At 47.0% G+C, this 25,988-nt stretch overlaps 1 protein-coding gene across 1 annotated transcript; it reads left to right on the forward strand.

Annotated features, from left to right (window-relative positions):
* Positions 1–52: 52 nt before the first annotated feature.
* TMEM38A (transmembrane protein 38A) lies at positions 53–23,368 on the forward strand. Its single transcript, XM_060093835.1, has 6 exons — positions 53–216; positions 16,172–16,328; positions 16,587–16,771; positions 19,107–19,194; positions 20,910–21,027; positions 21,807–23,368. Exons 1-6 carry the CDS (start codon positions 93–95, stop codon positions 22,032–22,034), a joined length of 900 nt encoding a protein of 299 aa, XP_059949818.1. The 5' UTR covers positions 53–92; the 3' UTR covers positions 22,035–23,368.
* Positions 23,369–25,988: the final 2,620 nt, after the last annotated feature.

Here is a 25,988-nt window from a genome sequence, read left to right on the forward strand (position 1 = left end):
TGGCGGGCAGGGGCGGGTCCAGGGTGGGGGGGCGCAGTTGCAGGCGACTGGACTCACCGGGCCGGGGGCTGGGGTGGGACCCGGCGGACGCGATGGAGCTGCTCTCGGCGCTGAGCCTGGGCGAGCTTGCGCTCAGCTTCTCGCGGGTGCCCCTCTTTCCTGTCTTCGACCTTAGCTACTTCATCGTCTCCATTCTCTACCTCAAGTATGAGCCAGGTGAGCCAGGGCCGGAGGCTGGAGAGGACTGGCATTGCGGGGCGGGGGACGGCGGTAACCCAGGGGTCTGGAGAAGGGGAAAGGCCTGAATCGTGGGGGAACAGTCCCAGGGACCGGTTTCGGGAAGGAGGCAGGTGCTGGGGTCATGGGGTTCTCCCATACGGGGCCGGACAGAGGGGAGAGACAAGAGAGAGGGCAGGGAGAGAAGCTCCTGAGATCGTGGCGCTGGGGGAGGGGAAGCAGATGCAGGCTGGAGGAAAGGAAAGGAACGTGATTGCTCAGAGGAGAGGGAACAGCTGCTGGGGAGGATGCAGGGAGAGAAGGTCAGTGGTCCGAGCAGGGTACGGTCGCAGGAACTTGGGCGAGGGGCGTAGGTCGTGGTGAGGGCGCAGGCGGGTCGGCTCTGCTGGCTCGGCCAGACGTCCTGGCTGCCCGCAGCCGTGACCTCCCTCCTTGCCCTTGGAGCGGGGAGCCAGAACGGCAGCTGAGTGTCTATATAAGGGCCGGCAGTGCTGGGAGCTGTGATCAGGTTCAGAGAAAGTGACACCGGTGCCCCTTCCCCGCTGTGGCCCTGGGGCAACCTCCTCTCCCTTTCCCTGGGACAAGGCTCTGCTGGAGCCCAGAGGGAATTCTTCCAGGTCTGGCCCGGATCCTTTTCACTTACTGAGCAGTGCCGGCCCTAGGGCAGGATGATTTGGGGTCAGCCTCCTCGCACCAGCTCCAGACCCTCATGGAGAATCGCTGGGGGGAAAACCCGCTTCTTGGATTGGTTTTTTTTGAACCATTTTTTAAATGATGGTAAATGGCCTCCTTAGAATGCATTCTATTTTTATACAAGGTTCAGGGAGTGTTTCTTGTTCATCTCCTAGTATTTTAATAATTCCAGCACACCAGCAAACTAAATGGACAGTAGAATTTAGCTTTAGAAAAATGACCAATCACCTGAAACTTTGTGATCTTTTCTCCCACTTAGATGTAAATTATCACTATATTCTCTGGAAGTAGCTTTTTTAAAGATGATAAAAATAGGTGTTTGTGTATATTTTAAAAAAAAGAAAGAAAGAAAGAAAAACAAACAAACAAACTGAAAATCCCAAAGGAAAAAGGGGATAGTTACAGTTGACATGGTGGCCACCATTCCAGACCTCACTTCTCTGCATTTATACCACTGTAGTTACGGATGTAAATGCACAGTCTTATGCAAATAAGATCATACTCTCCCTGGCAAGTGTTTTTGTTCCATTTTATTTTAGCTCGTCCACATGCCAGAGTCTATTTCTTTAAACGTTCTTCTGAAAAGCAGTTACTTTGCAAAGCAAAATAAGCTTTGTATTATCTTAGCCTGAACATGGGGCTGTATCTCCTGTCTGCAGATGAATTCCTGGTGGCTCAGGCCAGTCCCCTGGGCAAGTACAGAACCTAGCACACATTGGGAAATCGAAAATTGTGAAGGGCAGCAGCCCAGTAGGGATGTAGGACACAAGTCTCCGAAGGAAAGAGGTCTCTGGGCTGGCTGGGAGCATGCAGAGGGCTTGGGATATTTCTGCTGGAGTCACAGAGTAAATCACCTGAACTTGAAGGACTGCAGCCTGAAGGTTCCTGAAGGCTGAAAGGGTTCAGTGGTTCTGAACCCCAGCAGCACATTAGAGGCTCCTGGGGGTTCTTAAACCCCCATCTCATCTCCACTCCAGACCAATAGAATCAGAATATCTGGGATAGGGCCCTGGCATGCTCATGTTTCAAGCTCCCCTCCCCCAAGGATGCTATATGCTGTCAAGGTTGAGAACCCCCTGCTCTGATCAACATTCAACTCCCTCCTTTCATAACTGGGGAAATAGGAAATAGAGGCTAAGCTAATTTACAAACACAATGAGCCTGTGGTCCCATGGCTGGTAGATGACAGCCTTGGGATTCGAACCCTGGTCTGCTTGATCCCAAGAATCACTGCAATTGCTCTGGGGTACTTGCCTACCCTTAGAAAAGGGAGGCATTCGACTTAGCTGTTAGTCCCCCAGTTTGGTATTCCTGCTAAGCCTCTCTAAAAGTTTCTTCTCAGAATCCGTGTGCTGAATGCAGGACCAGTTACAGAATATGTGTGACCCCTTGTACAGAAATTAAGAATTTTGTGGGGCTTCCCTGGTGGTGCAGTGGTTGAGAGTCCGCCTGCCAATGCAGGGGACACGGGTTCGTGCCCCGGTCTGGGAAGATCCCACATGCCGCGGAGCAGCTGGGCCCGTGAGCCATGGCCGCTGAGCCTACGCGTCCGGAGCCTGTGCTCTGCAACGGGAGAGGCCACAACAGTGAGAGGCCCGCGTACCGCAATTTAAAAAAAAAAAAAGAATTTTGTGAACCTGAGAGCCAAGCTGGCTTTAAGGAATAATCTTCAAATTGGGAGTCAGTTCTGCTTCTCACAGTGAGTAAACACCAGGCTGGTTGCTTTGCTTACATGAGCTTCAGTTTGCTCATCTGTGAAATGGGCTCATTGGTAAAATAATCCTGGACTCCCTTTCCTGGCTATTGTGAAGATCTATTGAGAACTTTGTCAGTAGTCAGATCTAAGGCACCTGTGAGAGGTAGTAGAATTATTTGTAAGGCATGGGGCAATGTGTTTTCCAGGATGCAGGCATTTTCTGGGTCAGGCTTTTGTGAGAATCCTGAATGAGGATGAAGCACAAAGTGTGCCCCTCAGGTGAACAGCATCTGTGGCCCCTGGTTAAGAAATGCAGAATGCCAGGCTCCCCACCAAGACCTGCTAAAACAGACTCTGCATTTGAACAAGATCCCTGTAAACATACTAACATTTGAGAAATGATGGGCTAAAAGAGGCTGGAGCTCCTTAATAGGGCAGGGAGGGCCAGGTCTGGCTCACCTCTAGGACCCTTAGCTCTATGCAAGAAGAAAGAAAGAAGTCGTGGATGCTGGCAGCATGATTGAAGGAATGAGTGAATGAATGATTAAATGACAATCCTGGCTACCTTAAGCCCTGACCCATGCAAAGAACCTTCCAGACCAGTGGTTCTCAAGTATGGCTACACAGAGTCACTGGGGAGCTTTTAAGACTCTTGTTGTCCAGGAAACACCCCTTTATCATTAGAATCAGAATCGCAGGGGGTGGTACCATCATCAGTATTTTTTAAAGTTCCTCTGATGAGAACTGGCTCTGCACCAGTGTTTCCCAACCTCAACACTAATGACAGAGACAGATCATTCTCTGTGGCAGGAGCCATCCTGTGAATTTCAGGATGTTTTGCAGCATCCCTGGCCTCAACCCACTAGATGCCATGAGCACACCCCGGCTGTGACAAACAAAAATGTCCCCAGGGAATTCCCTGACCGTCCAGTGGTTGGGACTCCATGCTCTTACTGCTGAGGGCCCGGGTTCAATCCCTGGTAGGGGAACTAAGGTCCCACAAGCCATGTGGTGGGGCCATAAAAAAAAGAAAAAAGTGGAAAAAAATGTCCCCAGACATTGCTGGTGTACCTGCGGGGGGACACACTTACCCCCACTCATTGATCTAGACTGAGTCTCAAACCCTAATGCTTCCAAGGGCCAGGCAGGTCATATATGGAAAACAATAAGACAGCCAGGTGAGGACCGTCCCCAGGTGAGATCCAGCCATGTGCATCTCTCCCTGACTGGGGCTAGAACCAGAAGAACTAATTTTTCAAGGGAAGCTAGAAATGTGATTTGTAGCTCCCTATGTTTATATGTTAGCTATTTGAACATGTTTTTTCTTTTTTTAAATTAATAGACAGTTTTTTAGAGCAGTTTAGATCCACAGCAAAGTTAAACTGAAAGTAGTTTCCATATACTTTGACTACCCACCCACACCAACCTCCCACACAGCCTCCACCACCATCAACATTCTGCACCAGAGTGGAAACATTTGCTATAGTCCATGAACAAACATTATTGTCAATACCATTATCGTCATATTACCATTATTATCAGGTATTATCAACATCATTATCAACTAAACTCTGCAGTTGACATAAGGGTTCCTTTGTGTTGTACGTTTTATGGATTTTAACAACCGTATAATGACATGTATCCATCATTGTAGTATCATGCAGAATAGTTTCACTACCCTCAAGCTCTACCTATTCATGCCGCCCCCCCTTTTCCCTCCCCAAACCCCTGACAATCTCTGATCTTTTCACTGTCTCCATAGTTCTGCCTTTTCCAGAATGTCATAGAGTTGGAATCATACAGTATGTAGCCTTTTCAGACTGGCTTCTTTCACTTAGCAAGATACATTTAAAGCTCCCCTATGTCTTTTCGTGGCTTGGTAGCTCTTTTCTTTTTAGTGCTGAATAATACTGTGCGATACGGATGTTCCACGGTTTAATTATTCACCTATTGAAAGACATGTTGGTTGCAGTTTGAACATTTAAAAACTACTGTGGGAGCCAAAGAGAACTAACTGTTCCTTGATCTCTGGTTTGAACTATAAGCTTTTTGAGGGTTGGGGACTGCTCACCCTCCAGTCTTTTGAGGAGGGGCTACTATTCCGTTTTACAGTGGGGGAAACTGAGGAAGAGAGCTGAGCACAGAGGCTTGGGAGAGGGTGACTTGTCTTAGAGAAACTCTGTGAACACACTTCCTATGTTTGGACCTCACACTAAATAGCACAGAATGGCAGCAGTACTAAAAGTACCCTGGGGAACCTTTTAGCACTTCCTGGCCATCCACAGACAGGACACCGACCCCCAGAGAGGGAACGTTGTGGAGCCCATCACAGGTCAGAACGAGGGTCCTGATAGGGGTTTCTTCCTTCCTCCTTAGGCAGACCTGAGTTTTATAAGTCCATCCACTAAAATTTCCACCCACAGGTACTTTCCATTTCAGTTCAGTTCCAGAAATAACTCTCATATAATTGTTAAGCACTAAGCAATTTCTTTTCATCTTCACAGATGCCCTCTGAAATGAATGATAGTGCTGGGTGACCAACTCGCCCACGTTCGCCCAAGACAAGCACCCAAAGTCCCAGAAACCCCTCAGCCCCAAGCAAACCAGGACAGTTGGTCACTCTAGATAGCATCCTCATTCTACACATGACTAAACTGAGGCCCAGATAGGGGAGTGAGCAACCAAACTCCCCAGTGAGAGGGGAGTGCTTTGGTGGCAAACCTGGAATTTAAACCCACATTCTGCTGCTTCTTGGTGCTGCCCCAAGTACTCAGCAAGAGAAACCAAAAAGAAGCATGGCAAAGGGAAAGAGCCAGGGGGCAGTTTCTTGACCACTGCCTTGCTGTGGATCCTTGGGACAGGACATCCCCACCAGCCTCAGTCTTCTCATCTGTAGCAATGGGGAGACTCATCCTGTCCTTCTAGGATCGCTGGGAGGGTATTGATAATGAAAAGAAGCTCACAAACATAGAAAACAAAATTGTGGTTGCCCAAGGAGAAGGGGGGCAGGGATAAAATAAGGGTATGGGAGTAACAGATACACACTACTGTATATAAAATAAACAACAAGGGTTTACTGTATAGCACAGGGAACTATATTCAATATCCTGTAATAACCTATAATGGAAAAGAATCTGAAAAAGTATACACACACACGTATAACTGAATCACTTTGCTGTACACCTGAAATTAACACAATATTGTAAATCAATTAAACGTCAATTTTTTATTTGATTTATTTATTTGGCCACACCATGCAGCTTGTGGGATCTTAGTTCCCCAACCAGGGATCGAATCCAGGTCCTTGGCAGTGAAAACATGGAGTCCTAACCACTGGACCACCAGGGAATTCCCTTCAATTAAAAAAAATGCATAATGATGATAATACACAGAGCATTGAATCATCAATATAACTTGGTGGAGGGAGAGCTTTCATTCTCCTTTTGACAACAGAGGAAACAGGCTTGGGGGGAGAGCGGGCGGGGGCGGTTATTTGCGCAAAGCCATGCCAGAGTGAGCAGCAGAGCCAAAACCCAAGTGTGTGACTTTTCTACCCGGCCTCACCCATAGTGAGGAGCCTACTTTGTTCCCGCAAAACCCAGGCTCCCATCCCCACCCCCACCCTCCCTGGCCTTATGGTCCCAGAGGGCACAAGAAAGACCCTGGAAAGAATTCAACCCCTGGGGGTTATTTTTAGTTGCAGAGGTATCCATTTCTGCAAAACATGGGTGCCTCACCTGACCTGGCCCCTGTAGGACCCACCAGCTGCTCGAAAGGATTAACTCTCAGCTGGCGGCGTTTTAAATAGATGCCCCAGAGGAGAGAAGAGAGCCTTCGGCATCATAATGGAGGAACTTGGTAAATGTTGAGATTCAGGATAACCTCGAGGGCGGGGAGAAGATTCGCTTTGGGCTTGTGACTCCAGGGTGAGATTGAGGAGGGAAAATTTGATTCCAACCTCTACTAGGAGTTGGGCAAAGAAGGGATTAGGGTTCCCACCTGACAGAAGGAAAGAGCTGGAGAAAGAAAAAAATGATTTGTCCAAGAACACGTGGTTAGTCAATGGGGGTGGTTAAGAGAAAGGGAAGAGTGTTGCTGACTTACTCTGAAACAACTTTTATGAGACATGTTTCCTGATTATAAAATGTATATGCAAGAAAGTGGATAAATAACTTGTAATCTGTTCCTATGATGGAATACTATACAGCAGTGAAAATGAATATTACCCTTGAAAATATTGTGCTCAGTGAAAGAAGCTAGATGCCAACGGCCGTGTCTTATGATCCCACCTATGTGTAATGTATAAGCTCAAGAACATTTTTATCACTTCAAAAGGAAGCCCTCTCCCTATTAGTCACTCCCCATTTCCCCCTCCCCCAGTCCCTGGCAACCACTAATCTGCTTTCTGTCTGTATGGATTTGCCTGTCCTGGACATTTCATAACAATGCGATCATACGTTATATGGCCTTTTGTCTTTGGCTTCTTTCATTTAGCATGTTTTTGAGGTTCATCATGTTGTAGCATGTATCAGAACTTCATTCCTCTTTAAGGCTGACTTGTATTCCATTGTGTGGGTGGACCACATTGAGTTTATCCATTCATCTGTTGATGGACATTTGAGTTATTTCCACCTTTTGGCAATTGTGACTAGTGCTGCTGTGAACATGAGCATGAGTCTTCCAGAACCTAGTGGTGGGTTCTTGTGCATAGAGCAGTATGGCACCATGCTGCCTACCCTAGGCTATGAGACCTCCTGTTCCTGGACCCCCATCCACAGCCATCAGAGAGGGGGCAGGCAGTGAGGGGCCCACGAGGGGGCTTGGTACAGACTGTGGAGCCTAGTGTGATGAGGTGGGAGAACACCCCAAGTCCTTCTTGCTTATCAGCTTTAAGGGGACCCTTGTTTTTTTGCAGTTACGGTGGTTAAATATTTCAAACATACAGAATAACTATCCCCACTGATACCTCCATACTCTCTACATAGACTTACCAGATGTGAATGTAGATTTGCTTCAGATCTGGTTTTTTTTGTTTTTTATTTTTTAAAGAAATAGTGGCAAGCAGAGCCAACCCCATCCATTCCTCTCCCTCCCTCTCTAGATGTGACCACTGCCCTAAAGGCAGCCTATATTCTTCCCATGCCTGTATGTATACCTTTACCACTGTTTATGTATCTATGAACTGCATGGAGCATTTTGTGTTGTTTTACATATATACATAAAATATACATAAACATATCATTTTGCAATCTAACTTTTCACTCAGCAATAACGTTATGGGATTTATCCATGTTGATACATCTAGAGCAGGGGTTCTCAGCCAGAAGGGACTATGGCCTCAGGGGATACTTGGTAATATCTGGAGACATTTTTGGTTGTCACAACCAGGGTGGGGGTGGGCTACTAGCCTCCAATGAGTGGAGGCCAGAGATGCTGCTTGACATGCTGCAGTGCACAGGATGGCCCCCACTGCAGCAGAGAATGATTCTGCCCCATACATCAGCAGTGCTGAGGGTGAGGAGCCCAAATCTGGATCTAATTCTTTTTTTTGTGTGTGTGTGTGGTACGCGGGCCTCTCACCGTTGTGGCCTCCCCCGTTGCGGAGCACAGGCTCCGGACGCACAGGCTCAGCGGCCATGGCTCACAGGCCCAGCTGCTCCACGGCATGTGGGATCTTCCTGGACCAGGGCACGAACCCGTGTCCCCTGCGTCGGCAGGCGGACTCTCAACCACTGTGCCACCAGGGAAGCCCTGGATCTAATTCCTTTTTAAATATCTCCTCTGCGATGTTCCATTTTGTGTGACTCCACTCCCTCACTAAGAAACAGTAGGCTCCACTTTCCTCCTGTTGTAACAGTATGGCAGTGAAATCCCCCTCCCCATGTCTCTTTGCCCACATGCACTAGTTTCTTTTGAGCAAATAGTGAGAAGAAGAATTGCTGGGGCACAGGCGACTCACAGCTTCTGGCTTCCTCAGTATTGTCAAATTGCCTCCAAGCTGGTTATGCCTATTGACCCTCCCAACTGTGTGTGTACAAGGGAAACCTGGGCTTTTTCCCTCTGGAGGAGGGGCAGATAGTCCCCTCCCCACTTCTCTGTGAGGTTGACTGATTTGAGAAGAAGGCAGCTCCCTCTATGGAGTACAATGGACTTCACGTTTCTTTCCCCAACACGGGCTTAGAATATTGGACATCAAACCCAGGAAAGAGGCTTGGATGCCATGTTGAAAGGTGTGGGGTCTGTGTGGCCCTGGCTTGGTCACTTGCTTTGCTGGATATCCAGCCCATGCCGACCTGACCAGTGTATCTGGCATTGAGTGCCCCTTAGCTCTTAGGTTTCCTCTCTCCTCCCCCTTCCACCTTCTCCCATGCTCTCCTTTTGCCTGGATCATCTTCACCCCTCCACCCCCATCCTCTAAGAAATCCCTGCTCATTGTTCAGATCTCAGCTTAAGTGCCACTTCCTAAATGAAGTCTGACCTCCTCAGCTAGGACAGTTCCCCAATTAAACCCTTCAAAGCATCATGTGTCTCTCCCTTATGAGGTTTAACCTTCATCTGTGGGATTATTTAACCACGTTGCCTCTCTACCACACTATGGGCCCCACAAAGGTAATGCCTGAACCAGTTCTTGCTTATGGCTGCATCCCCAGTGCCTAGCAAGAGCCCAGCACATGGTCAGAGCTCAAAAATACTCACTGAATGCCTGGGTGATCTTGGGTAAGCCACTGACCTTGGGGAGACTCTGTTGCCTCATCTGTCAGATGCTATGTTAATTTCCTAGGGCTGCCATAACAAATGACCACAAACTAGAGAAATTTATTCTCCACAGTTCTGAAGGCCAGAGCTCAAAGTCAAGGTATCTGGTTCCTTCTGGAGGCTCTAGGGGAGGATGCTTCCATGCCTTTTTCCTGGTTTCTGGTGTCTTCCAGCAATCCTTGGCATTCCTTGGCTTATACAGACATTACTCCAGCCTTTGCTTCTGTCTTCATATGGCCATCTGTATGAATTTCCTTTGGCTGCCATAATGAAGTACCACAAACTGGGTGGCTTAAAACAGAAATGTATTGTCTCACAGTTCTGGAAGCTAGAAATCCAAAATCAAGGTGTCAGCAGGACCATGTTCTCTCTGATGGTTCTAGGAAGGAGTCTTTCTATGCCTCTTCCTAGCTTCTGGAGGTGGCTAGCATCCTTGGGGTTCCATGGCTTGTAGATACATCACTACAGTCTCTACCTCTTTGTTTATATGGCCTTCTTCCCTGTGATCTGTCTCCTCTTATAAGGAACACCAGACATTGGATTAAGACCCACCTAATGACCTCATCTTAACTTAATTACATCTGCAAAGACCCTATTTCCAAATAAGGTCACATTCACAGATACCAAGGGTTAGGACTTAAACATATCTTCTTGTGAGTTCAACTTACAACACCTTCTTCTTTGTGTCTGTGTCTCCTTTTTTTGTCTTTTATAAGAACACTCTCATTGGATTCAGGACATACCCAGATGCTCCAGGATGATCTCATCTCGAGATCCTTACCTTATTTGCATCTGCAAAGACCCTATTCCAAATGAGGTTCTGATGGACATGAATTTGTATGTGGGGGTCCCTCCTATAACTCACTATAGGCAGGGATATTGATCCCTACATTACCTGTGGTTGAAAGCCTGGGCTCTGACGCTGAAGGCTTGAGGATGGTGTGAAGGTATGTAGTTGCCTGGGACACAATAGTAGCTCAATTTAAAAAAAAAAGAAGTAACTCAATAAATAAACGGAGCAGGGGAAGTTGTTGTTATAATGTAACCAAAAGTGCCCAACACAACCTCAGTGTCTAGAAGTGTTCAGTCCACATTTGCTAGAATGTAACCTCCATGTGGACAGTTCTTTCACTAATGATTATTTATTGAGTAATTACCATGTATCAGGCACAGTGCCAAGCACACGGGGGTCAGGGGAAGTGGGTGGTTCAGCAGCAGATAAGACTGATAAGGTCCCTGTACTCACTGAAGGATTAAGATCAAGTCAACTTGTTGAGTGTATCAATAGTATATACAGGTATTTATGTCAATAGCTTCACACTTAGTACACAGCATACAGAGGCCAAGCATTCAGATTTGACAGTTTAGAGACAAAAGGCATCCAATCTCTAGAAACAAAGAGAAACTTTCCCCCCAAACTCCCAAAACCTGAACTAATTATTTGTTTTGATTAGCCTTTTGACTAATAGATTACATATTGTAAGCTTGTCATCTCACATCCACACTGAGTAGAGTTTTCATTGGATTAAGTAAATTGTTTATTAAAGAGAGGCACTGGGGAATACTACTTGGCCATAAAAAAGAATGAAATAATGCCATTTTCAGCAACATGGATAGACCTAGAGATTATCATACTAAGTGAGGTAAGTCAGAATGAGAAAGACAAATACCATATGATATCACTTATATGTAGAATCTAAAATATGACACAAATGAACTTATCTACAAAACAGAAAAAGACAGACATAGAGAACAGACTTGTGGTTGGCGGGGTGGGGGTGGGGGGTGGGGGAAGGGAAGGAGTGGGAGTTTGGGATTAACAGACACAAACTGTTATATATAGGATGATAAACAGCAAGGCCCTACTGTATAGCATATATAGCACAGGGAAGTATATTCAATATCCTGTGATAAACCATAATGGGAAAGAATATAAAAAATAATGTTTATATATGTAGAACTGAATCACTTTGCTGTATAGCAGAAATTAGCACAATATGGTAAATCAACTATATTTCAATAAAATAAAATTTAAACTAAAACTTAAAAAATAAAAAATAGAGTCGTTGGTACCAGCTCTGGCTGTGAGAGCTAAGTAGCTGTGTCTTATGACTTAATCCTAAATTCATTCTCTGGAAAATGAAGCTAGTGGGGGAGGGAAGGAATCAAGATGATGAAATAAGTCGTCACACCAGGAGACACCCAGGTTCCAACTCAGGGGTGTGGCTGTAGAAGATTAGGACAGTAGTAGCATAAAGATAGAACCTTACTATCAAAAGATTCAAAAGAATTTGTCCATTTCTTCCTTTTGAATCTTTTGAGATAGTTAGGTTCTATCTTTATGCTACTATTGTCTTAAGATGCAGATCTACTAGAGAATGGACTTGAGGATACAGGGAGGGGGAAGGGTAAGCTGGGACAAAGTGAGAGAGTGGCATGACACATATACACTACCAAACGTAAAATAGATAGCTAGTGGGAAGCAGCCGCATAGCACAGGGAGATCAGCTCGGTGCTTTGTGACCACCTAGAGGGGTGGGATAGGGAGGGTGGGAGGGAGGGAGATCCAAGAGGGAAGAGATATGGGGCCATATGTATATGTATAACTGATTCACTTTGTTATAAAGCAGAAACTGACACACCATTGTAAAGCAATTATACTCTAATAAAGATGTTTAAAAAAAAGATTCAAAAAACTTAAGTGTGTAGTATAAAGTGTATTTGACTAATAGATATTAATCCTGTACCTCTAGTGGTTTTTGTAAACGTGTTTTTAAAGAACTAGACCCCCTGCCTTCATTATAATTTGGGATCTTAAAATACAGTTTATCTTGAAAGAGTTTAAGACTCATAAGAAATTGCAAAAATGGGTTCTTTTTTTTTTTTTTTTTCCTGTGGCCATGCCACAGCTTGCAGGATCTTAATTCCCCAACCAGGGATTGAACCCCTGGCAGTGAAAGTGCCAAATCCTAACCACTGGACCACCAGGGGATTCCCAGAAGTTGCAAAAATGGAGCAAAGAGTTTCCAAGTCCCCTTCACCCAGCTTGCCCCAATGACAACATCTTACCTAATGGTAACTCATTATTTAAACATGGAAATTGGCATCAGAATAATACCATTAACACCAACTACAGACTTTATTCAGCTGTTTTTACATGCACTTTAAAAAATATAGTCCTTTGAAATTTTATCACGTGTAGATTGGAGTAACCACCACCACGATCAGGATACAGAATGGTTCTGACACTCCAAAGAAACTCCCCTGTGATGCCCCTCTATAGTTAGATCTTCCTTTGAACCCTAACCCCTGGTAACCACTGATCTGCCCTCTGCCACTCATCACTATGGTTTTGTCACTTGGAGAATGTTATTTAAATGGAATCATATACAGTATGTAACCTTCTGAGATTGGCAGTTTTTGCTGAGCGTCACACCATTGAGATCTGTCTGGGTTGTTTTGTGTATCCCTGGTTTATTCCTTTTTCGTTACTGAGTAGTATTCCATGGTACAGATGTACCAAGGTTTGTTTATCCATTCACCCATTGAAGCCATTTGGGTTGTTTAAAAATAAAGCTGCTATGAATATTTGCATGCACGACTGTGTGAATACCAGATTCTCCTTTTCAAACAAAATCTTATGCCGAACTCTGAGATGAAGCAGTAAACAAAGTTGTGCTCTGGTTGAAACAGGGGGGAAGACCCAGGACATACCTGCTTGGTTTCTCCTTTGCCCCTGCAAACCCTCACGGTTCCCAGGAGCACAGTTTGAAAACCATTGCTCTTGGGAGCCCATCCTCTCCGACCATGGAGGTCTTGGGTTATCAAGGCTGCAGGATGTCAGGACATGGGCCAGTTCATTCCCCTATCTCTGTGGTGCTCAACTTTGTTGCACAAAGGAATCACCTAGGAGCATTAAAAAATCCACAAGCCTAGCCACATCCCACACTGACAAACCGAGACCCTCTGGGATGGGAAGCAGGCATCAGGTGTTTGTAAAGTCCCCAGGTAACTGATGTACAGCGAAGTTGGAAACTAATGCACTGAGCCATCTTCCTTAGGTGTGGGGTCCCTTTTTCTATTTGCTAAGTTAGTCCAGTCTTTTGCATTTTCTTGCCTTGGGTTTATAAGAAGACTCAATTTAGTATCATTTATGAATGTTTATCCTCAGTTGCAGAAACTGTGAACTGTTACATTTTTTCTTTGCTATCCTTTTATTTTTTATTTTATTTATTTTATTTTTTTTTTGCGGTACGCGGGCCTCTCACTGTTGTGGCCTCTCCCGTTGCGGAGCACAGGCTCTGGACGCGCAGGCTCAGCGGCCATGGCTCACAGGCCTAGCCGCTCTGCAGCATGTGGGATCTTCCCGGACCGGGGCACGAACCTGTGTCCTCTGTATCGGCAGGCGGACTCTCAACCACTACACCACCAGGGAAGCCCCTATCCTTTTATTTTTTAACAGCTTTATGGAGATGTAATTCATATACCACCCAATTCACCCATGTAAATCATCCCATTCACTGGTTTTTAGTATATTCACAGAATTGTGCAACTATCTCCTCCAAGCTGGATCCTCTAGCTTTTACCCTCCCATCTCCCCCATCCCCTCCAGCCCTAAGCAACAACAAATCTACTTTCTGTAATTCTATGTGAAAAATTGAATAAAGTACCAAGACCAAAAATGGGGTGGAGTCCACAGAGTGGTGGGAGCCCAGAGTCGGGAGTGACTGGCTCAGTAGAGCAAGGAAGGCTTCCTGGAGGAAGTGGCATTTGTGCTTGGCCATTTTTGCTTGTGTCTTTATTCCTTCCATGCTGCTAGCATGGGATGCCCTCTCTCCCTCCTCACCCTGTTAGTATAATTCTGCCCTCAAGGACTCCATTATCCAGCTTTGCTCATTGCTCTTTCTACACTGTTCCTCACATGTGGGCATGCCCTGCACTGTCCCCTTTGGTACCAATACCTGGTGACTTCCCTCTGCACTGATGGCTCTCCCCCAGCAAGATAGGGCTCCGGAGCTCTTCAGCTCTACCTTTCAAATTTCTTCTGTGCCTTCCTATCTGGGGCCAATCAAAGCTCTTTACTCAGCAAATGAACATTCTCCATAAGAGCACAACTTAACAACAGAAGGACAACCCAATTTTAAAAAAAATACACAAAAGACTTGAATAGACATTTCTCCAAAGAAGATATAGGAATAAACAATAAGCACATGAAAAAGCACTGAATATCACTAATCACTAGGGAAATGCAAATCAAAACCACAATGAGATATCACCTCATACCCATCAGCATAGCTATTCCTAAAAAACAGAAAACAACAAGTATTGCTGAGGAGGTGGAAAGGTTGGAACACTTGTGCATTACTGATGGGAATGTAAAATGGGGCAGTTGCTGTGGAAAACAGTATGGAAGTTTCTCAAAAAATTAAAAATGGAATTAACATTTGATCTAGCAATTCCACATCTGGAATATACCCAAAAGAATTGAAAGCAGGAACTCGTACAGATATTTGTACGTTCACGTTCTTAGCAGCACTATTCTCAATAACCAAAAGGTGTAAGCAACCCAAATGTCCACTGATGGATGAATGGATATGTAGAATGTGGTAGATCCACCCAATGGAATATTATTCAGCCTTAAAAAGGAGAAAATTCTGACACATCTTATGACATGGATGAACTCTGAGGACATTATGCTAAGTGAAAGAATCCAGTCACAAAACAACAAATACTGTATGATTCCACTTACATGAGGTCTATAAAGTAGTCAAGGTCATAGAGACAGAAAGTAGAGTGGTAGGCCTCAGGGACTGGAATGAGGGAGGAGTGGAGAGTTAGTGTTTTTTTTGGCTGCGTTGAGTCTTCGTTGCTGCACATGGGCTACCTCTAGTTGCAGCGAGCGGGGACTACTCTTTGTTTCAGTGCGCGGGCTTCTCACTGCGGTGGCTTCTCTTGTTGCTGAGCACCGGCTCTAGGTGCATGGCCTTCAGTAGTTGTGGCACACGGGCTTATTTGCTCCATGGCATGTGGAATCTTCCCAGACCGGGGCTTGAACCTGTGTCCCCTGCATTGGCAGGCGGATTCTTAACCACTGCACCACCAGGGAAGTCTGAGTTAGTGTTTAATGGGGACAGAGTTTCAGTTTTGCAAGGTGAAAAGCTCTGGAGATGGATGTTGGGGATGATTGCACAATAACATGAATGTGCTTAATGCCACTGAACTGTACATTTAAAATGGTTAGAGTGGTACATTTTATGTATATTTTACCACGCACACAAAAATTTTTTAAATAAGGAGAGACCAAAAGTACAAGGTATAAGCTTATAGGGATCTTGGCATCAGCCCAAGGCAGGAGTAGCTGCGTCAAAACTTTCCCAACTGCATGTTGTCCTCTCTCTTCAAGCTTCAGTGTCCTCATGGGGATAATAAGAGTGATCACTTGGCTGCAGTTATCAATGAAGATTTAATGTCCTTCCTATAAATGCTAAACCCAGTGTCTGAGACCTGGGAATGCTTTTTGCTAAATATGAGCTGGTGTTATTGTTATTGCCACCTCTCTGAGCTTGGAGGAAAGAGCCCCAGCCTGGTTCTGCCTTCTCTCTGTGTGACCTCAGACATGTGTGCACCCTCTCTGAGCCTTGGTTCTTCCTCTGAAATGGGCAAACTGCAAGGCATTGGGTGGGCACTCTCTGAAGGCAGCTGACTTAGGATGGGCTGAACAGAAGGCATAAAGGGTGAAGCATGTCCCAGATGCCCTGGTGATGGTGGGGGATGCCCCATGCCCCTCAGGAGCAGTCGAGCTGTCCCGGCACCACCCCATGGCATCCTGGCTGTGTGCCATGCTGCATTGCTTCGGGAGTTACATCCTGGCTGATCTGCTCCTCGGGGAGCCCCCGATCGACTACTTCAGCAACAACTCCAGCATCCTGCTGGCCTCAGCAGTCTGGTAAGCATCACTGGTCTGGCGGGCTGTGGGAGAGCAGAGTAGGTGGGCAGGGTGACCCTGCCACCTGGGATTGGGGAGGCGGGAGTTTGGAGGAACTAGAACCCACCAGCACAACCTCCACAGTGGTTCTGACCCACCACTTTCCACTGCCCAGCTGTCCTAAGCCCAGCAAGTGCGAGCGAGAGTCTGGACACAGCCTCATCTCCGAGGGGCCACAGGGTCTGTCTCCCCCTGAGGCTTGGCATTCTCTCCCCAAAGGTACTTGATTTTCTTCTGCCCCTTGGACCTCTTTTACAAGTGTGTCTGCTTCCTGCCGGTGAAACTTATCTTCGTGGCCATGAAGGAGGTGGTGAGAGTCCGCAAGATCGCCGTGGGCATCCATCACGCGCATCACCACTACCACCACGGGTGGTTAGTCATGATCGCCACTGGCTGGGTCAAAGGTAAACAGGACCATGATGAGAAAAATGGAAAAGCACCCCAGTTGAGAACCCCTGCTCAGTGGGACATATCGGGCACCCCAGCTGGCACAGCCATTGCTCTGGGCTAAGGGATGTCAGGGCGGCTGCAGGAGTCCAGCCTCCTCATCAGTAGACACCTTTAGGGTAAATGAGAAGATCCTTCTTTCATTCTCATGAAAAGATTCTCATTTCATTCTCAGAAATTTAACTATCAAAGGTAAATAGGACAACGAAGCAATGACAGCTGATGTCTCTAGAGCAGGATTTCTCAACTGTGGCCCTACTGACGTTTGGGGCTGGACCATTCTCTGTGGTGGAGGCCATCCTGTGCATCATAGGATGTTGAGCAGTGTCCCTGGCATCCACCCACTAGATGCCTGTAGCACCTACCAGTGTGACAACCTAAAATGTCTCCAGACATTGCCAAATGCCTCCTAGAGAGGAAATCATACCCCTGTAACTACAGAGGTTCTTAAGCTTTGTGGACTACAGCCCTTTTATCAGCCCAGTAAAGCCTACAGACTGTTTTCTGTTTTTTAAATGCAGAAAGTAAAATATATAGGAGAATAAAGGAAGCCTATTATTTTAAAGTAGTTATAAATTTTTTTAAAAAATATGCTGTAGTAGCTTTATCCATCTTTACTAGTGATTAAACAGCAGACCTTACAGTGGCTTCTAATAAATCTCAGACTTTTGAAGTGGTGTTGAGCACAAATGATATTTTGAAACCACCATCTGCAACAACGGGAATGTGAAAAGAAAAACATCCATGAATTCTGTTGGTGACAAAATCAGACTTGCAAATCCTTCTGAGGTAACTGCCTCCCTTCATGATGGAAGGAAAGGCTGGATTTCAGCGAGGGATGTGAAAATGAAGATGTAATTCTGTTTCCTGTCTGGGTTCATAGACTCCAGGTTAAGATCCCTGACCCAGGGCAAGTTTTGAGTTGAGGCCTTTGTGCATCTTTTCTCATTTGATCCTTAAGACTCTCCTTTAGGAGAAGGCTAACATCATCTCTTTTTACAGAGGAGGGAAATGAAATGACATGCCCAAGGTCACATGGTTATGGGGGCACAGCTCGGTTTGACTCCAAGTCCTCTGAATTCAACATCCACGTTCCTAACAACTTTGGAGCCCTCCTTTTTATCCTCCTCCATTTATGCTAAGAGGTAGACCAAGATAGACTTTGAGACAAAAAAATATTACTAAAAATATAGAGGGACAGTTTATAATGTTGGGTCACTCCACTAAGAAGATATAACCATTATAAACATATATGCACCTAAAAACAGAGCACCAAAATACATAAAGCAAAAATAGAGGTAAGTTAAAGGAGAAATAGATAATTCAACAGTAACAGTGGCAGTGGTGGACCAAGGAGTAAAAGGAAGGCAGGGAAAGAAGGCTGGAGCAGGTGCTAAACACCACTGGGCACTGAATTCCTGCTTCCTGCTCACCAAAGTGGGTACCCCCAAAATGCCTGGGTCTAGAATCATCATCCATCGAGTCAGAGTATCCTCAGTACCACTGACATTTAGGGCTAGATCATGCTCTTTGGTGGGGGCTGTCCTGTGCATTATAGGGTGTTGAGGAGCATCCCTAGCTTCAACCCATTAGTTGCCAGTAGCAGCCCCCTCCCCAGCTGTGACAACCAAAAATGTCTACAGATATTGCCAACTGCCTCCTTGGGGGCAAAATCATCCAAGATGCAAACCCCTGGTCCAGTGGTGCATATCAGGCATCCCAGTTAGCACAACCACTCCTGGAGTGGGTGTCCAAGCCTCTTTAGCCAATACATTTGGGGTAAATGGGAAGATTCTTCTAGAAATTTAACCAGAAATCTTGACGTGGGTCTCATTCTCTCTCCAGGAAGCCTGTACTACAGAGCAAATTCCCCAGGGGTATGACATGCCTTCCAGAGGGCAAGTGGCTTGAAAAAGGTTGAAAGCTCAGAACCCAGAGAGAAGAGAGGCTGGGGGTGGGGAGCCCTCTGGAAGCCTCATGCACAGCTCAGGGTCCTGGATTGGGAGCATCAGGGCAGACAACCCAAGTTTGTCCAAGACATACCTTGCAGATGGGATATGACCTCGGTTACTTCATGCTGGTTTTGCTCCAAATGTGCTGTGTGGCCCTCAGCAAGACCGTCCCCTCTCTGGGCCTCAGTTCCCCCACCTGCAACTGATGATCATACACCCCAGGCTCAGTATCCCTCTGGAGGAGACTCCAGAAGCAAAGAAGCTGCTTCCTTGGGAATTCAGCCAAGAAGAACAGGGAGCTGGAGGTGGCAGGCTTGTTTAGAAGTACCCTGTCCCATAGGCTCTGGTGTCGCCCTCATGTCCAACTTTGAGCAGCTGCTCCGAGGGGTCTGGAAGCCAGAGACCAACGAGATTCTGCACATGTCCTTGTGAGTATCCCATCCTCCCTATTCCCTGGGCCTGACCCTGGGTTGGATACTCCTGGTAACTTAGAAGTCTCAGCCTCTGATTCTCCTTCCAGAAGCTTCCAGAGACCATGGCTGGGGGACCCCGGAGGTAGATCCCTAACACTACCTAGGGGGCAGGGGCAGGCAACCTTGCAGGGTGATGAGACACTTGATTTGGGGTTTGAAGAGTGAATAAGAGTTTTCTGGCAAAGAGGGAGCTTCTGGACAGAGGCCAGCACCTCTGCCAACTCTCAAGTCAGAAAAGAGCAACGATTCTGCCTGGTTCTGCAGGGTCAGGGTACAGATTGTTGGTGGGAAGTGAGGGATTCAGGAGGTAGAACACAGAGTGTGGGTGAGGAGTGTGGCTGGGGCTAAGTGGGGAACATTGGGCAGGGCCAGATGGCAACATACAGGACTCAACCCAGGACCCCACAGCGCATTTAGCGTAATACATTTTTAAAAGACCTAAAGGTTCAAGCTAGTTAAATTTTCTCCCAATCTACAATAAAGCTGTTGCCATTAAAATATGACAACATTAAAAGGCTCACCCATATGCCAATGAAAACTATCTCCCATTTCATATGTTGTAAAACATAACTTTATATCACTTTATCCCCATGAGAGTTCTGTTCCCACACTCAGTTCATGGACAGGGAAATGGGGGCTCAGACCATTGTGTCCCTTGCTACTAAGAGGGCAAGTGGCTTCCCCTCTCAGATTCTATTTCTGCCTCATCAGCTGAGTGTGAAGGCTCCATCACACGCATAACCCTCTGACCCTGGTTCCTGGTGCGTGCTTTGGAAATATCAGGTCGAATTATCATCATTAAGTACATGCAGTGAGCAACAGACCTCAGAAACAGAAGTCACTGGTCTGTCTTCTGCAACAAGTCAAAATATCGGAAGCCTATTCTTCAAGGAAGAAAAGGAAAATTAAGAAGAACTGTGTGTTGTAATCCCACCTTCTGGTGGAGTACCCTGTTCAGAAGTCCCCAAGACCACCCTCAGGTTTGACAATTTGCTAGAAGGACCCATAGAACTTGGCCAAGCCATTATACTTAGGATTATAGTTTATTACAGATTAAAAATGGCAAAGGTAAAGTCATGTGGGGCAGCATCCAGGGAGAGAATAGGCGCAGGCTTCAAACTGTCCTCTCGCAGTGGAACTGTGTGGACAGCACCTGTTTCTCCCAGCATCCATGTGTGACTGTATGCGTTGAAGATTGCCAACCAGTAGTGCTCCCCTGAGCCCTGGTGTTCAGGGGCTTTACTGGGGCTTGGTCACACAGACATAGCTGACTGCCTGCATGGCTGACCTCAGTCTCCAGTCCCTCCAGAGGTTCAGCTGATATCGTGTGGCCCAAGACCCCACCCTAAATCACACCACTACCATCTGGTATGACCCAAAATCCCCAGGTAAACAAAGACACTCCTATCAGGCAGGACATTCCCAGGGCTTAATGGATACCTTCCAGGAGCAGGGCAAAGAGAGACCTCTTTTGGGGCCAAGATAGCTCTTTACTGTACAGGGAGATACCCCGTCATCCATGTCACATGGGCACCTTCCCACCATGCACTCTGGAGAAGCTGGGATGGGTGCTGGGACCAGCAGGGGTGGGCAGAGGAGGGGGCCTGGGACAGTGGTACAGAGGCCTGAGCCATGCAGAACCTCCCAGTAACCACAGCTACCCCCTCCAGCCCCACCAAGGCCAGCCTGTACGGAGCCATCCTCTTTACCCTCCAGCAGACCCACTGGCTCCCAGTGTCCAAAGCCAGCCTCATCTTCATCTTCACCATATTCATGGTATCCTGTAAGGTAAGCCTTCCTGTCCTGACGCCAACCCAAACCTCCCAGGCTGAGGACAGGGAGCTTAGATTCGTAGCCTTGAGTGTCTGGGGAAAGGACAGCCCTAAGGTCAAGGGGTGGGGAGCTTGTCAGTAGGTTCATGCATGGGAGAAGGGTATGAGAAGATTAGTGTCCAGCAGGTGGGGATGACGGTGAGCAGAACAAGGTCTTCCAGGCAGAGGGCCCAGCATGGGCAAAGGCCAAGATGGGGGAAGGAGTGTACGGAGTCTGTTTGGAGTATCAGGGCCTTGTGCCTCGGTCATGGAGGGCAGGCTGGACCGGGAATGGTGCTGGTCTGACCCTCAGGCCTTGAGTTAGGGTCACCCCTTCCCCAGGAAATGTCTTCTGGGGCCATGCACGCTTCCCTCCCCGTGGAGCTGAGGAACTTCACTGCTGGCTCCACGGGAAGGGACCACAGGCCATCACATAGGGAACGGGAGTGAGCGACCCTAAGCCAAACACAGCTCCTCTCTGAGCCCAGGTGTGTGTGTGGGATACTCCTGGGGAAAAGGTGACCAACTGTCCTGGTGTGACTGGGTTTTTAGCACTAAAATCTCACACCCCAGAAAACCCAGGACACTTGGTCACCTTCTTAGGGGTGCATGCAGCCAGAAGGCTGGGTCTGGGCTACCTGTGCCCCTCACCTGGCTGACCTTCTCCCTCTTTCCCCCCCAACCCCCCACTTTGCTTCTGCCCCATTCTCCCTCTGGCTCTGTCGCCTCTCCTGTCCCTCTGCCACACCACCTCAGGTGTTCCTGATGGCCACTCACTCCCACAGTTCCCCTTTTGATGTTCTGGAAGGCTACGTCTGCCCTGTGCTGTTTGGGTCGGCCTGGGGGAGCGACCATCACCATGACAACCACGGTGGATCCCAGGGCGGCAGTGGGCCCGGCCCCTCGCACTCAGCCCTGCCCACCAAGTCCAAGGAGGAGCTGAGTGAGGGCTCCAGGAAGAAAAAAACCAAGAAGGCAGATTAGAGGGCAGCCCTGGGGGCATTCAGGGCACCAAGGAGAGGACCCAGACCCAGGACCTGGGCTCAGTTCTCCCCTCTCCAGGCCTCTACTTCACCATCTACAAATTGGAGCCATTAGCCCCCGCTCCAGGGCTGATGCGGGGGTTAAATGAGATATGGGGGTGAAGGGCATTTGTAGGAATGGGGGGTCCCTTTCTCTTTCTGCCAGGTCCCCCATAGAGTTACAGCTTTTGGGGGGGAGTTCACAGAATCCCAGCAGCAGCTCCAGCCGGAAACCCTGGCAGTTATGTTCTTGGTTCTATTATTTCCTCTCTAAAATTACACCTTGACTCCAAAAGAATTTCAAGCCATGTTGAGGCTCATTCATTTGACGGGCGTTATACTAAGTGTCTGCTGTAAGGTAGCTGCTGTGATTTCCATGTCTCTTCTTGCCAACTTCTCCTGGGCAACCCTGGGCAAGTTGCCTCCTGCTCTGAGCCTTGCGAGCCCCATCTATATAGTGGCTCCTCATCCCATTCTGTATGCAAGGGCTGATGTGAGGCTGGACGTGAACCAGCTTTCTAAGCTCAGAAGCACAATGCAGTTAGGAGGGGAGGCCTTGGTGGTTGTTCATCATGCGTAAAAATGGCTTTGCGTTTTAGATCTTTTGTGTTTGTGGACTGGAGAACCCCACAAGTTACCTGGCACAAACGAGGCCTTCAGGAGACATGTCTAAGCCAGACTTGAGAGCATGGAGGGTGGGGAAGGCTTGTTCTGATCCTTGGCTTCAGGTTGTTCCTAAACCAAAGAAATGCAGCTGGCTGGGCAGGTGTTCCAAGATCTGGCTCTGTCCAGGGGCTCCAAGAACTCACTGTTGGACCTGGGAAGCTCCATGAAACCTCCCTCATGCTGTCATCCTTCATTGCCACTCACTCAGTCATTCAATAAACACATGCCTACTATGTGCCAAACCTTGTGCTGCTGCTAGACAGGCTGGGAACTTGATTCAGGGTGTGCGAGGGGGATGGGAGCTGAGCGCCCCTCCTGGCCATCTTCATCTCAGCCTAGGTCGCCAGGACATCTGAGAGGGGTAGGTGGGTTGGGCATGGCCAGTCTCAGATGGGGTTGGGGCCCAGACCAGGCCAGCTTGGGGCTGCCCTTTGCACACGGGTGCTTAGAGCCTGCTCAGGGCATCAGCCTGCAGCTGTGTCAGAGTGGTGTGGGATTGTTGGGGTTCCAGGTGTTGCCCAGCTATTGGGAAAGTGCCTTGATCTGGTGATGCCTGGGAGCTAGGTGGGCCCTGAAGCTGTAGGGCCCCCAAATTCCTCCTCTTGCATGTTCATCAAGGTTCAGCATGAAGGGTCAGCAAATAAATTTGTTGTGAAAGAACCCTGATGGCTTGTCTGATTCATTCTTGCTCTTTTGGCCTCACGGCACAATGGGAGTCCTGTGAACTTAGAGACACATGGAGTTTCCAGGAGAATGAGGCTCATGGCAGCCCTTGCTCACCAGTGGGAGATAGAGGCAGTGGGTGAAGTCTGTGGGGCTTGGAGTTAAGCAGAAATGGGTTTGATCCTCACTCTGCCATTGACAGGTCATGGGGCTTCCCCTTCTCTAAGCCTGTTTGCTTCTTGGGAAAAAGAGGATGATGATTATCACTGCCCTTCAAAGACAGGTGGGAGGATTAATGGGAGTGGTTTGGATCTGCAGCTAAGAGTCTGTGCAAAACCCTGTTAAGAGAATGAAAGTCAAGCCACAGACTGGGAGAAAAATCTTTGAAAATCACACATCTGATAAAGGGATTGTATCCTGCATATGTAAGGAATTCTCAAGACTCAATAATAAGAAAACAGCTCAACTTAAAAAGGAGCAAAGGATTTGAGTGGACACTTTGTCATAGAGAATATACAGATGGCATAGAAATAAGCACATGAAAGATGCTCAACATCCTTGGCCATTGGGGAAATGAGTGGGAAGACACCACTTCACACCCACTAGGAGAGCTAAGATTAAAGAGACTGACCATACTAAGTGCTGGTGAGGATGTGGAGCAACTGGAAATCTCATACGTGGCAGGTGGGAATGTAAAACAGTGCAGCCACTTTGGAAGACAGTTCGGCAGTTTCTTAAAAAGTTAAACAAAAGTTAAGACAGTTTGGCAGTTTCTTAAAAAGTTTTGTATGACCCAGACATTCCACTCAGGTATTTGCCCAAGAGAAATGAAAATATGTGTCCACACAAAGACATGGACATGGGGCTTCCCTGGTGGTGCAGTGGTTGAGAGTCTGCCTGCCGATGCAGGGGATACGGGTTCGTGCCCCGGTCCAGGATGATCCCACATGCCGTGGAGCGGCTGGGCCCGTGAGCCATGGCCGCTGAGCCTTCGTGTCCGGAGCCTGTGCTCCACAACGGGAGGGGCCACAACAGTGAGAGGCCCGCGTACCGCAAAAAAAAAAAAAAAAGACATGGACACGGATGTTCATAGAAGCTTTGTTTGTAATGGCCCCAAACTAGAAACAGCAAACAAATGTCCATCAAAAGGTGAATGGGAACTTCCCTCGTGGTCCAGTGGTTAAGACTCCATGCTTCCAATGCAGGGGGCTGGGATTTGATCCCTGGTCGGGGAACTAATATCCTGCATGCTGTGTGGTGCGGCCAGAAAAAAAAAAAAAAAAATGAATGAATAGTACTCAGCAATGAGAAGGAACAAACTATAACATGAATGAGCCTCAAATGCATCATGATGGGTGAAAAGAGCCATACAAAAATGTATGCATATGGGATGATTCCATTCATATAAAATTCTAGAAAAGGCAAATTCATCTGTAATCTGATCAGTGGGTGTTCGGGGAGAGAGAGACAGGTGCTGGGGTAGAAGGGATGGCAAAGAAGCAGAAGAAAACTTTGGGTGATGGATGTCTTCACCCTCCTGATTGTGGTGATGGTTTCACGGGTCTATATACATGTCACAACTTATCAAATTGTATACTTTAAATCTGTGCAGTTTATTGTACATCAATAGTATTTCAATAAAGCTGTAAAAAAAAACTTAAGAAAAAAAACTCGATAAAAATTGGGCAAAAGATTTGAACAGACAGTTCACCAAAGAGAATAGATGTATGACAAGTAATCACATGAAATGCACATTAAATCCACGATAAAATGCCACTTCAGTATCTGTTATAGGCCGAATTGTGACACCCCCAGACCCCCATTTTGGGAGTTGGAGTCTTTAAAGAAGTGATAAATTCAAATGAACTCTTTAAGGTGGACCCTAATCCAGTATGATCAGTGTCCTTATAAAAGAGGAGATTAGAACACAGACATACACAGAGAAAAGACCATGTGAGGACACAGGGAGAAGATGGCCATCTACAGACAATGGAGAGAGGTCTCAGAAGAAACCAGATGTGCTGCTGACACCTTGATCTCGGACTTCCAGCCACCAGAACTGTCAGAAAATAAATTTCTTTTGTTGAAGCCACCAAGTCTGTAGTGTTTTGTTATGGCAGCCCTAGCAAACGAATACTATACCATTTAGAGTGAGTAAAATAAAAATAACTAAAAATGCCAGGTGCTGGTAAGGATTTGGAGCAACTGGAGTGCTCATGCACTGCTAGTGGAAAAGAGTTGGGTCGTTTCATATAAAATTTAACATCACTGACCATATGACGCAGCAATCCGATTTCTAAGTGAAGCACAAACTCATGTTCGCACAAGAGATGTTTATAGTGGTTGGTTTTGGTAATCACCAAAAACCAGAAACATCCCAAATGCCCATCAGCTGGTGAGGGGATGAACATCATACAATGATCCCATCACACAATGGAATACTACTCAGAGAAGAAAAGGAACGAATTTCTGACACACACAGCAATGTGAATGAATTTCAAAAGAAGCCAGACTCTGGTTACATCCTGTGTGCTCCCTTTATAGGATGTTATAGGAAAGGCAAAAATTATGGAGACAGAACACAGAT

The sequence above is a fragment of the Mesoplodon densirostris genome, chromosome 3, assembly GCF_025265405.1.
Source record: "Mesoplodon densirostris isolate mMesDen1 chromosome 3, mMesDen1 primary haplotype, whole genome shotgun sequence".
Classification (NCBI taxonomy): Eukaryota; Metazoa; Chordata; class Mammalia; order Artiodactyla; family Ziphiidae; genus Mesoplodon; species Mesoplodon densirostris.

Bases quoted from the DNA above. Each gene is read 5' to 3' on its own strand.
- TMEM38A (XM_060093835.1), top strand. From the start codon at position 93: ATGGAGCTGCTCTCGGCGCTGAGCCTGGGCGAGCTTGCGCTCAGCTTC. The intron at 217-16,171 runs GTGAGCCAGGGC...CATGCCCCTCAG, and splicing joins CTACCTCAAGTATGAGCCAG to GAGCAGTCGAGCTGTCCCGG. The intron at 16,772-19,106 runs GTAAACAGGACC...CCTGTCCCATAG, and splicing joins CGCCACTGGCTGGGTCAAAG to GCTCTGGTGTCGCCCTCATG.